Genomic DNA, 14,182 nt, shown 5'->3' with positions numbered 1-14,182 from the left:
TTTGTGTCGAGTGTACTACGCAAAGACCACATGCTTAGGCCTTTGGTACAAATTCATTTACCTATCCCAAAATGTTCCTGGAAAGTCAGGAATCCTGCAACTATGTACAATTACTGTGAGGTTAGTTTATCAGAGTTAATTTTCCTGATTGTGAAGCAGACTGCTTCAAGCAGTATACATACAAAAATACATACAAAAATGTAAATGGCCTTTGCAACGGAAACTGTTTTCTTTTTTAATTCTTGTAATCATAGTTGGCAGTGGTGATATAAACCCACCCTTTTTATTTCAAACCCACCCTTTTATTTTATACCCTTTATACCAAAACTCCGAAACCCCAGCTTCTTCTAAGCTTGGTTACTTATCAGTGGTTATGCATGTTTCATACACTCCTAGATAAGTGAGAACCAATCAGAGCAAACGTTAGTAAATTACTAGCCGTGCATGTTGTACAATTGCACGGGCGCACACTCCGCGTAGTACGCGCAGTGCTTTCCGGACGCGTTCATTTTACTTGCGGGTTGTTGTATTTATATTTGCCTGCATTTCCCAAATTTTTAGTGACAATTTTGTTATAAAAGTGCAAAAATCACTGGATTTTTTACTCGTGTATGAAATAGGTTACTAAATGCGTGTCACTTGTTGCTCGAGAAATTGTACAAAATAATGCACTTGTACTGAGATGTTGATGCGTCTGATGCACCCCCCCCCCCCCCTTTCGGGGCTTGTGCATTAGATGCAGATTTGCATTCAAAGAAAGAGAATTACATACCGGTATTGAAGTTTTAGATGACCAAACAGCATGGGATTTCAATTTTTTATTGTTTTGTGTGTTTCATTTAGTGTTGGAAATTACAGTAAGTTTTGAGATTGCAATTGTTGACTTCTAAACCCACCCCTTTTTATCAGTGACCACACTTTATATTTGGACACACATTTTAACCAGAAATTTTTCAAACCCACCCTTTTAAGCATTTTGTGGACCCTTCAAACCCACCCTTTCCAAAGTGTGGGTTACCAACAATGAGTAATAGCTTAAAATTGATTTCTTGTATTTCAGACACAGCAGATGAAAACATTACAGCAGGGACTTGGATTCCCATGATGGGTTCTATCTTGCCATGAAGACTGAGCTTTGGATCTGCAGGGTGTACCTTAACTTCATCATCAGCTCCAGTGAGATTGAATCATGATGTCTACAAGACTACAATGGGACCCTGGATTAACATAAGTGATGACAACTGTAACAAAAGTATAGTAACTAACTAACTATGCAATGATAAAAAACTATAAACAGTGATTGATTTCAATGAGAATTTGAATAAAATTATAGACATAAGAAAACACTAAATATTGAACACTAGTTATTAGCAACAACAGTCGATATGCATCAAAACATTGCTCACAGTTTAATTGTTGTATTATCAATTGTACTGATCTACAACAAGTTTGGTAACAGTTCCCCGGTGCAAACTGTTCCATGCATATTTGATGAAATCCAGCCCAAGGATGTCGGAAAGAAGACAGATGTCAAATATGTGCAGCATAAAAATGGGTTGAGAACTAAACGTGCAATGGATGAACTGTATGAACCAATCAGAATCAGTTGGTTTATTCATGATTTGGATGATTATGTGGACACAGAGGAGGTAAATAGATTGACCAAGGTTACCAGAGGTGCTGTGTCTATTATTCAGAAACTTCTATCAGGTGAGTTGCTTAAATATTCCACTCAATTTGTTGAGTAGCCTGCTGCAAATTTAATTTGTTGGTGTCGTTTTAGCAATTGATGGATGGGGGCAGTACAATGTAAGTCCAGTTAGTCCATCCACACTATATCACCTGGGACTAATATAGACTGTGTATAGATGTTGTGTTATACACTATACAGTCTCTGGCAGAGAAGAAAGGCACTTGTTCACATTTTGAGAGTGTGCACAGCATAAACACAGAAGTGGGGTTCTGATTGGCTAATTCAATCATCTAACAATCGTAGCAACAAACCAATAATCTGATTGGCCGTTTACGTGTCAAAGCCTTGGTCGACAAAGGGAACACAAAGCCCTGTGTATGTCGCTCATTAACAGGGCGCTCACATCAATCAGAGCAAAAGATTGCCGTACTTCTCTTGAAGCTAGTGTAGTTACTAATTGCGATGTTATAATTTGGATTCCATTAGGACATTCACCTGTTTTAATTATAATCAGAAAAAAGAGTTTGTGACAATTCATGCCAGCCTGACCAAGAACACATTTTTAACAAACATTGTTGCAAAGAGATCATGTTTTGATTGATGTACCATTTGTAATGGTGCTCGATCAATAACTAATTGATTACTAAAAGGAGATTGAATTAAATCATGTAGGAATGCACCCTTTAGTTAACACTGTATTTTACCAACATGAAACTAACTTAGCTTGCTCTTATTTTGTTTTTCGTTCACAGTAATTCCAGTGTCTGATCCACTTTTGATAAGCAGAGACGCTTGTGGTTACAAACACTTTAGTGGTCCATATCAGGGAGAGTAAGTTACAATTATTAGAAACAGATGTATCATGAACCAAGAAGGGTCATTTAGCTGTATATATGGCAGGGTTAGGCGAGAGCTGGCCCAGGCCTGGTATGGGGATTACATGAAAATTCAGGGCTTTCCTTGTTAAGAACAACTTTTATTTTCACCAAAGTGATTCTCCAATAGGCAAATGGGCTCACTTTTGTCTTTGAGCTTCTCGTCAAAAGCCCTGTGATGTCCAGACCCTGTGGCATGGACCTGTTATCCACCCTCCCCTGTGGTCGGTGTTGGTGGTACTGGTATGGCTAACTGCAGATCATCTAAAGCAAGCAAATTGTACCCAGATTTCAATTGCATCTCTCAAACTGATGTACATGTAAAATGTTGAACTTGCAGGTAGGTTGGTACTTAATTTGAAAATCAAACCCAGTCCAACAATGAAATTACCTGCCACTGATGGGTGGGTGGAAGTTTAGGCAGAGTCTTTTGTTACTAGAGTCATCCCTATTGGTGTGTCTAGTGAGTGGATACATTATGTAGAATGAATTGGCTGGGTTCATCAGAAGTTTTCCAACATGTTTGAAGACCAACCCACTTTTGGTAGTGATTAATGTTACCAAACTTATGCCATGATGAAATATAATCATTTTTGAAGATAAAATGTGCAGACCTTAAAAGATTGAACAATGTTTAAGACTACCGCTATTTATTTGAAATAATGCACTTATTGTTCATCTCCTCTATGGAGTTATTTTCCATGGCAGCCGTCTATGATCATGCTTGAGGTTGCGCACAAACAAACCATGGGTTTTGAGGCCTTATATTGTTTGTTGTATGTCAACAAGATCGCTTAAATTTTCTGGATGATCTTATTTCATGTTGTTATAAGCAAATATAATGTTCCAGATAACGCTAGTTGATAAATATATTAAGAAAAAGTACCTTAAAATTGCACTTTCTGTTAGTATTCCTTTTTGGACTTTTTGAACTTTTTAACATGTTCTAGCAGCCCTATATAAAACTGTGACACTCGAAAGGAATAAAATGTCCGATTAAGATTATTTAAACGGCAAAATGTTTCTTTCATCAATTCCCAGCCAATAAGTTAGGTCTGAATCAATTTAAAAGTACTTCAATTTTTAGTGGACATGCCTACTAGTAATTCTTTATTTGATATATATATTTGTAGGTGTAAGGACGTCGCAGTTTCATATGAGGGAGAAGAATGTCTAGATGATTTTACGGTGAGTATTCCCTTCATCAGAAAAATTTTTGGATTAAAATAATATTAGCCTGTGTTGCCAAATTTATGAATCATAGCTAAATCCTAATCCTTACTGGCAATGAAAGTCAAATTTTAATATTTGGTAAATTTTTGGAAACATGCATTTTAGGGCATTTTTCAAATGCTGTGACAATCAAGCCCAAAGACTTGTACAAAAACTAACTTACAGTTATGCATTCTAATTTTTGGAAAACACATTGTCTAATCTTTTTCATGACCAATTATCAAAAATAACATAAAATGATTTTGAATGCTAAGACTTGTGCCAAGGCTTGGATTTTTTTAAAACTACAGTTGTAAGAAAACCATGCAAAATTTCATAACCATGTAAAATTGATTTTTATTGCCAGTTAGAACTCACTAAAGAATTAGGATTTAGCTATGTTACATTTGGCAAAACAAGATAATATTTTTTAATTCTAATTTTTTGGAATCAAATGAGTGAATTGAAGTCAAATAGAAACTTAGTCATTGTTTTGATTAAAATCCGTTTCAAACATGTTTTGATTGAAATTTGTTTAAAACATGGCCAATAACAATGTACTCCCCTGACCTTATTTTATTTAGTCTCATACCTGTTTTGTTACTTCTATAGATACCAGATGATCATTTAGAAGGTTTGTGGCTATGGGATGACATGGCTGTGATGTCTGGACAACCAACTATGAGATACAGTAATGGGTCAGGGCTACCCAATACAGATACAGTAATATATATGAAGAAGCAACACACACAGCGTTGTGCAGACAGACCTGTAAGTTGATGGGCCCATGATACCTATTGACAGGAGCACATTTTCATAAATGTGACTTACAACAAGCCTTTTTATGAACAAGGAATTTTATTATAAGGCAGCAAAAAAACCTGTTCTACAGGCTTGACCAATCCAGATTTTCAGTTTTTGAGATTTTTTGTTTTTGTTTAATTTAAAAATGGATTTCAGGTAAAATGTAGTTATGGCTTAATGAAGAAATTGATTGAAACAACACCTGCCTTCAAAATAAAAGGAAGTATCTGTTTTAAAGGACAAAGTTGCAAGTACCCATATTTTATGTTGAATGCAATGTGGGACATATTTATGCCAAACTTGATCTGCAATATGGGAACTCTTATGTAGTGGTTGAGTTCTGGGTCACATAATGTTATTTGAGGTCAACTTGTTGCGAAAGCAGGTGACGCTTGTGATTAGAGAACCGCTTTACTCTTTCAGGTATATTTATTCATATCACAAAGGCTGAATTACATGGCCCAATTAGAAGTCAATACTTCTGCAAATGATATACCACATAATATGCTTTTCCCACATCCTATCCTATTGGATACCTATAAGCAGCCCAGCAGGCCCACGGCACTCTGTACAAACTGCCAATATACCGATTCGGAGGACAGCACCATAGTATCAACATATGAAATAGGATGACCCTGCTCTCTACCACCAGTCACATCTGTTTATGTGACGAACAGTGAACTGTATGTGTATTATATACATTGTAGAGTGCCATCAGGTTAATGAGCCCTGGAAGTCCCCGGCAGCTGTCAATCACCATGTACAAGCACAAATCAGAATTACTGGGTTAAATCAGCAATAAAATATTTAAAAAATCTAAACCAAACTGTTAACCTATTTTGTTTCAATAAGTTAATTAAATAATCTATGAAATAGATACTTACTTGGACCTTCCAGAAAAGATAAAAAAAGTTATTTTTATTGTGACATTGTTTGCATTATTTGTACGAGGATCACCTTTTGTCAGCACATATCTGCACATGTTTAAGGTTGAGCTCATAACCTATACATAATCACCTTTTGTCTACACTCTCCAGCCCTTGCATAATGTCCCATTCTCACACTGCCCTCAGTTTTGCGATCGGAGTGGCATCTCTCGAATCTCTCGGATTCCAGTTAGTAACTTCATTATGCTGCAGAGAAAATTGCACTGTAAACAATCAAAACTGTTGAACAATTCTGAATTTTGTTTTCTCAATTTACAGGACATAGTTGCCTATGCTCTTTATTGCAAACAAGATGTAATGGGTCGTCCTATTGCAGGTGTTGTCAACTTCTGTCCTAATTACCTTAAAGACCAGACATACGATGAGGACAGATTTATTGTGGTAAGTGTCTACATAAGGCTAATTATAATGGTCAACTAATAAAAGTAATATTGATTGGATTGCTAGATATAGTGCTTCATTGAAACAATCAGTATTCACACACACTCCAATCAAATTGATTCCAGTCAATCACTGAGTGCTATTCAGGTGGTTCTTGATGTATAAATAAAAAATAATAAATAAATGTAGATTTATATAGCACTTTATGCCGTAAACAGCCTCAAAGCGCTTTACATTTATTCCGCCGTTATTAGAATATGTCGGAACCACGTTTGCTGCCTACAAATGGCGCAGGGTTCATCAGTACAATGACTGTGACTACCCCTAACAGCTTCCCATTGCACCTGAGTGGGGTGAGGCAAGCGTGACAAAGCGCCTTGCCCAAGGGCGCAACACGGTGGCGGGACAGGGACTCGAACCCACGCACGTCAAGCAAGCTCTCAGATTATGAGTCCAAGGCCGTAACCACTGAGCCACCGTGCCCTCGATGTAAACTAGAGAGATAGCGTGCTTCAATAAGAGAAGCAGTTCACGGTGCCATAACTTCATCATCTAGTATGCATCTTACTATACTTTACATCTGAAAAGTAATCCGCATAAAGCGGTGCACCACTGAGTTAACTTCGATACTCACTATCAGGTCCTGTGCATCACTAAAGTTAACTTCGATACTCACTATCAGGTCCTGTGCATCACTAAAGTTAACTTTGATACTCACTATCAGGCCCTGTGCACCACAGGACCTGTGCACCACTAAGTTAACTTTGATACTCACTATCAGGCCCTGTGCACCACTTAGTTGACTTTGATACTCACTGTCAGGACCTGTGCACCACTAAGTTAACTTTGATACTCACTATCAGGACCTGTGCACCACTAAGTTAACTTCGATACTCACTATCAGGCCCTGTACACCACTAAGTTAACTTTGATACTCACTATCAGGCCCTGTGCACCACTTAGTTGACTTTGATACTCACTATCAGGCCCTGTACACCACTTAGTTAACTTTGATACTCACTATCAGGCCCTGTACACCACTAAGTTAACTTTGATACTCACTATCAGGCCCTGTACACCACTTAGTTAACTTTGATACTCACTATCAGGCCCTGTGCACCACTAAGTTAACTTTGATACTCACTATCAGGCCCTGTACACCACTAAGTTAACTTTGATACTAACTATCAGGCCCTGTACACCACTAAGTTAACTTTGATACTCACTATCAGGCCCTGTGCACCACTAGGTTAACTTTGATACTCACTATCAGGCCCTGTGCACCACTAAGTTAACTTTGATACTCACTATCAGGCCCTGTACACCACTAAGTTAACTTTGATACTCACTATCAGGCCCTGTACACCACTAAGTTAACTTTGATACTCACTATCAGGCCCTGTACACCACTTAGTTAACTTTGATACTCACTATCAGGCCCTGTGCACCACTAAGTTAACTTTGATACTCACTATCAGGCCCTGTACACCACTTAGTTAACTTTGATACTCACTATCAGGCCCTGTGCACCACTACATTAACTTTGATACTCACTATCAGGCCCTGTACACCACTAAGTTAACTTTGATACTAACTATCAGGCCCTGTACACCACTAAGTTAACTTTGATACTCACTATCAGGCCCTGTGCACCACTAAGTTAACTTTGATACTCACTATCAGGCCCTGTGCACCACTAAGTTAACTTTGATACTCACTGTCAGGACCTGTGCACAACTAAGTTAACTTTGATACTCACTGTCAGGACCTGTGCACCACCAAGTTAACTTTGATACTCACTGTCAGGACCTGTGCACCACTACATTAACTTTGATACTCACTATCAGGCCCAGTACACCACTTAGTTAACTTTGATACTCACTGTCAGGACCTGTGCACCACTAAGTTAACTTTGATACTCTCTATCAGGCCCTGTACACCACTTAGTTAACTTTGATACTCACTGTCAGGACCTGTACACCACTACATTAACTTTGATACTCACTGTCAGGACCTGTGCACCACTTAGTTAACTTTGATACTCACTGTCAGGACCTGTACACCACTACATTAACTTTGATACTCACTGTCAGGACCTGTGCACCACTTAGTTAACTTTGATACTCACTGTCAGGACCTGTGCACCACTAAGTTAACTTTGATACTCTCTATCAGGCTTTGGTAATAAGTAGCTCATGTATTGCCTCATTTGTTGCTAGAAACAAATCCAAGGAACTAGATTAAGTATTTGTAATAATAACCAAGCAAATTTTAAAACTTTCAACGGAAACTGAAGGCAAATAAATAAATATTTACCTGCTAATATTTTCGGTAACTAACTGTTACCATCCTCAGGCAGTAATGACTGGCTGACTGTCTTCTTCACACTTGAATGATTTTGGTGTTTCTAGAAGACAGTCGTAATTCTAGGAAGATCCCGGCCTCCGTCTCTGTTGAGCTTGACTTGTTTTTCCTGTCTGATGGCTATGGACTCCTTTATCTTGCGATTTAGGAACTTGCTTTCCTTCTTAACAATCTTGATATTGGGTGAGTCCAGTTTGTGACCTGTGTTCTTAAGATGTTCCTCCTTCTCGGTGACGATATTGTCCGCTCTATGGAACAGTGTTTTGACCACACTAAGCTATTTGTAATAACATTTGTTGATGCTGATCTACACTCACTCACTCACATAAAACATTACCATGAGACAATGAAGTGCATTATTACTTTCTTAGCCACATTTTGCAGATGACAAAGATTGCCTCCATATGCACTGCTTAATTCCTATCCCCAATTTACATGTGAAGAAGTCCAATGCAAAAACCAATAAATGCAATTTGCAAACTTTTTTTAGTTACGGCCACCAACATTTACCTTTTTATTGTGCTGTCTTTTAATTGACACCCTACTTCATGTATTTTCATATTAATTTGTGTTTATTTATCCGTTTTATTTGCCAATATCTCAAATTGAATCATCGATTTTGCATCTAAACTCTTCATTTGTAAATGTTTATATAACAAGAAATAATTTGTCTCTATCCACAGTAAGTTTAAAAACATGGTTGGGCAGATTGACATGATGTCTTTGTATTTGTTTCTTTTACAGCTCACTGTTCATGAAATCTTTCATGTGTTGGGATTCTCACGTAGTCTATTTGATCAATTCAGGGAGTGTGCATCTACAGGTAATTTAGCTGACTATGTTGAATCAATAGTTACTTCAATATATAATATTTGTAGTACTAGGTATCTTCATCTCATGAAAACCAGTTCAGTCATCCTCCAACCTTCAGTTGAATGTTTTTACACATGCACACACACCCATAGCTACCCAATGTGCAGGATTTGACAAGTGCCCATCATTTTCACCAAAATGCCTGTCCAAAATTTGACCCTGAAACATAAACCAGACCTCTGCCCTTCTGGGGTTCAGTCAGTACAGAAAGTTATTGCTATAGCCTTGATTTACTTGTCTGGTCTTGTTTTAAGTTCATATCTTATTCAAGCACTATTTTTAGAATTGTCACAAGCATTCATTTTGCCTGTCCCAGAAGCAAAATGATGGGTTTACTAACTAACATCCTGGTGTGCATTGAAAACACTAAAATTGAAACTTGTAGCTCTTGATATAGTGTTAGGATCCTAACCTCATGAAAACCCGGGGGCCAAGAAGGCGGATTTTTCATGTGTTTTTGCATAAAAGCCATGGGGGCCCTAGCGCTCAATCCCCGACAGGCACCTGATTACTGTTCAAGCCGTAAGGTATATACATAAATGGTATTTACTCATTAAATTCCAGATTGCCCTGTAAGGACTTTATTGACCACATTTGATGCACAAGGTCAGTATCGATTGATAACACCAGCTGTGAGAGAGAAAACTAGGCAGCAATTTGGATGCTCAGATGTGGAATATACAGGAGGGCCACTGGAAAACCAGGTAAGGCATATACTAATTAGTGGACTGAACTATTTCTCACAAACACATTGAATTTCACTTACTCAGTGGAATTTTGGTGGCTTTAGCAATGGTACGGCAACTTTGATTGAATAATGATATCAGATAAGAATAATTGGTTTATGGAGTGCACATGGTCAGGTAACCAGCAAGTATCCTTTGGGACTGAGAGAGTTTTGGAAAAGCACTCTCTAATTGGTTTAAGGACTGTACTGAGCCTGGTCAGGTAACTGCCACATATCCCCAGGACATTGTCAAAGTCTCTTATTAATTCCTCTGTCAGCCTGTCCCATTATGGATTAAAAAAATTGTCAAAGTACATTTCACTAGAGCCACAGAGAGACTATTACACCATGTCAGCATCTCTTGTTTTACACCAAATATTGTATTACTCCATAATCATTTACTGATGTTGTATCCCTATAGGTTGCAGGTGATACGTATTCATCTCACTGGGAATCTAGGTTTATGAGTGGCTCCATTATGGCACCTACAATTAGCAAGGTAAAGTAGCCAAGATATGTGACAAAATTGCATTGGGATAGCCATGCTAGACAACTGGGTTTTCAATGCTGTAGTCTTTGGAACCTCAAATCTCATAAATCAGACCACTTTTAATCCCTTCACATGTCCCCTATTCCTAGACAGTCTTAACCACACATTTTGTTGGGCATGAGCAATTGGACGGGAGCACTTGCTCTAAACACTAATATGCAAGGAATCATCAGGATGTGATGTTTGCTAGGGTATTGAAAGCTCAGTACTCAAGATGATTATTTGTTTTAAAGTTAATGTGTAGGGTTATGATTATAGTTATGATAACAGGAATAATTTAGTGCAAGTGTCTACAAATGACGTTATGCAAACCATTTATGGTGTGTGGTAGATCCCAAAGTGGCACACTGCCAGTAATTGATAAAACGTTCAATGATTTTATTCATTCATTTTGCATTTCTCATAAAAATTGCATAACAATTGCTAAAACCCTGATGCTTCCAGGGGCATTTCCACCAGACACCTGAGGAAGTACTGATATTACCAACAATTACAGAATTTATATATTTTTTTTTGTTACTCCTTGTTTTGTTAAATCCTGCTCATCCATGGAATATATAATGTATTTAATTTTAAAAACCAACCAGTATTAGTGCCAGTAATGTAACATGAAATATAAACAACATCAAAACTCACTTGAAAATATCATGTCACTACCTTTCATTCTGTGATAGCATCTGTTATATTCAGGGACAGATTTAAGCAGTGCTGTACGGTGCGACTAAATTGGTCGCATTGGCGACTAACATTTTGCCCATGCGACCAAAAGTCAAATTCTTACCGCCAATGGCGACTAAACATTTCACATGTTAGTCGCCAGGTCTAATCAATATTTACCTCACAGACTAAACAAAAAATATACAGTGATGATGAGTGATCCATAAAGTATCCATTTAATGCTCATTTTGTACACAAAAATCGACTGGCATTCGGGTGAATTGGCACATATTTTTCGTTAACACGAGTGTTCAACACTTCCAGGTAGGGGTAATCATTCCCGGGATTCCCAGTGACCCGCGAGCATGTACTGTTCAGCACGTACACTGCACAACGGCGCTTTGCCTCACTACTGTACCACTGTGACCTCTGCATGTCGTGCTGTGTCACTCACATGCACAATGAATATTCAACGCACGTGGCTATACAGGCTGACATCGTGAAGTGTACATGTGCTACACAGTGAGCCAATGCAGAGTGTACGGTCGAGTGCTTTGCATGTGAATACATCGAGGGTGTGCTGGTGTATTTATGTTGTGTGATAGGCTGAAAGTTTATCAGGAGTAGGAGATTAATAATGGCAACGGCGGACATTGTTGGATTTTTTGGAGGCAAATCGGGAAATACTGTTGCTCTGGAAGTTTGTGTTGAAACTGATGATGGAAGCAGTGGGGGAAATGCAGATTCTTCTACCCAACCCGCTCAACCTAAACGACGTAAATTCCAACCATGGGCCGATGACTTTGATCGGTTGGAGTATGATGAAGCCAAGGACACGATGGGTTGTAAATACTGCCGGGCGTATCCCAAATTAGCAGGCAGAAGTGATTTGGTGTCAGGATCTACATTATTTTATTTTTTTTATTTAAGATTGATTATGAGCTCAATGGCGATCAACTGTTGAAGCTTTTAATCGCCAGCAAATGCAAAATGTGTACATACCGTACCATCCAATAGTATGAATGTATGCCTATGAATATATGCATTCTGGAAAACATTTTTTTTTACTACTTGTGAGCAAAATTGATGGGCGCCTAAATTTATAAAGTTAGGCGCCATTGGCTCCTCAATCAGTTTTTGCACCGTACAGCACTGGATTTAAGTGGTGGCCCGGGGCCAGTGGATTTTGCGTCGGGCCAGTACACTTCCAACAATACTGGCCCAGCGGGCCACTAGATTTTTGATCCTGATATAACACATTTGAGACAAGATATAATCAGTGATGGCCATATTTACACAGTTTCTGCTCCATCTGTCATCTGTAATTTATATCTTTATTTAATGATTTTTCGTATATTTATATTCTTATTCTTGTGTTGCTAGCAAGTTGGAAATATACGGCTGCTTTTTACGTCGATAGTAGACCTACATACTACTTCCGATCTCTTGCGTGCTGTAACTTATGATGATAGCGATACCGCAAAAAACACATATTTATTTGAACCTTTGTGAACTTTTGGAACTAAAAAAGGCAGGACTACTGACTGAATGTGTGTTAGTGAGTGACTACACTCTCTACATTGAGTACATTCAGTACAAAACAAATTAAAATGTTAAGGTTTGCTTGACTAAAGGGCTGGGATAGCAAAGTTTCCACATATTTTTTTGTGGGAGAGCACATCAGACATATCGAATTGCATTTTGAAAACGAGGATGTCCTTCTGATATCCTAAAATTTTGATTTTCGATTTCGATATACACATTTCATGACAAATGATTAAAAATTCATATAGATTTTTCCCAAAAACACACCAAAAAAAAAGGGTTTTTTTTTTTTTATTTTTTTTTTGCAGTAGAACATATTGAAAAAGCTGGGCCAGTAAATTTATTACAGGGCCACTAGATTTGCCATTTCGCTGGCCCGGAGGGCCAGTAGAAAACTGAAACCTAAGTCTGTCCCTGGTTATATTATAACTAGACACAATTCCTTTCATAAACTCTACTTGCCATCCACTCCCCAGCCGCATCATACATTCTTGGACAAGATGACACTTGCCGTATTTGAAGATTCAGGGTGGTACAAAGTCAACTATGAGTTAGCAGAAGTTCTACCATGGGGTGACAACCAAGGCTGTACCTTTGGACTCAAAGATACTTGTCAAGTAGAAGAGTCTGACTTCTTTTGTAATATCAGGTAGGTAATTTGTTTGTGTGTTTTTTTGGCAAGTGGTTTTTATTTCAAAGGCCACATTCTTGTAACAATATCCCAAGATATATCTTCAATCAAACACCCTGTACTACATGGCTGCTTTGCCATTCTGTAAAACCATAAGGCTATAACCATGACCACTAAGTTAGTTACACTGGCCATGGAGGTAGGAGCTGATCTTAAATCCTTGAATCTGCGAAACCTTGGTAACTGTTTTAATCTGCCAAGTGGTCTTGATCACAGGTATATCGTATATAGTGCCACACAATGGTAACATTGCCACACAGTACATTTACATGGTGGGTGATACACAGTTAAACATACTATCTAAGATATAACATTGGATACTCCCCCTTCCCCCCCATTTGTTGTTATTTCAGATGTTGGATTTAGCCTCAGGGTGAGTGAGTTGAGTGCGGGGGAGGGGGTGAGTGACCAAGCAAGTCAACTACGGAGTTATTTGCTTGCTTGCTCTCTTCCTTCCTTCCTTCCTTCCTTCCTTCCTTCCTTCCTTCCTTCCTTCCTTCCTTTATTACTACTGAAATTACAAAGTTAATCAATTTCTCCAGTTAGTGGAATGAAGATCCTTCAGTTTCCTTGTCAAACAATATTACAACTGATGATAAGCAGATCAGGTGATCTCATTGTCATAATCTGATTGTATCTTTGCATCTATCTTGGTTACCGTAATTAAGTTGGGGTCTGGTGGACCATGTCTGTATGTTCTTTTTCCCTTCCACCAGGCCCAAGTACAGGTGAATAAAAATGGAAAAACAAAAAAAGGTGATATTTTGTGATTTTCAAATGAAATAACATCTGATAAAACAGCATTTTGAAGAACACTTAAGTGGGGGTTTGTGAATATGGTTTTTATGTGTACATATTTATTT

At 38.2% G+C, this 14,182-nt stretch overlaps 1 protein-coding gene across 1 annotated transcript in view; it reads left to right on the top strand.

Moving 5' to 3' along the window:
* Window positions 1–1,303: 1,303 nt before the first annotated feature.
* The window catches only part of LOC140152608 (ciliated left-right organizer metallopeptidase-like), a 58,028-nt gene continuing 45,149 nt past the window's right edge, over window positions 1,304–14,182 (top strand). Inside the window, exons 1-9 of the mRNA XM_072175022.1 lie at window positions 1,304–1,710; window positions 2,446–2,524; window positions 3,702–3,756; window positions 4,393–4,551; window positions 5,790–5,912; window positions 9,021–9,099; window positions 9,714–9,853; window positions 10,298–10,375; window positions 13,105–13,277. Of these exons, the coding sequence (XP_072031123.1) occupies window positions 1,386–1,710; window positions 2,446–2,524; window positions 3,702–3,756; window positions 4,393–4,551; window positions 5,790–5,912; window positions 9,021–9,099; window positions 9,714–9,853; window positions 10,298–10,375; window positions 13,105–13,277 (1,211 nt within the window). The 5' untranslated portion in view covers window positions 1,304–1,385. The remainder of the gene's footprint in view (window positions 1,711–2,445; window positions 2,525–3,701; window positions 3,757–4,392; window positions 4,552–5,789; window positions 5,913–9,020; window positions 9,100–9,713; window positions 9,854–10,297; window positions 10,376–13,104; window positions 13,278–14,182) is intronic.

The sequence above is a fragment of the Amphiura filiformis genome, chromosome 5 (genome assembly GCF_039555335.1).
Source record: "Amphiura filiformis chromosome 5, Afil_fr2py, whole genome shotgun sequence".
Taxonomy (NCBI): domain Eukaryota; kingdom Metazoa; phylum Echinodermata; class Ophiuroidea; order Amphilepidida; family Amphiuridae; genus Amphiura; species Amphiura filiformis.
The sequence above is the reverse complement of the archived record's forward strand: the minus strand, read 5'-3'. Positions and strand labels throughout refer to the sequence as shown.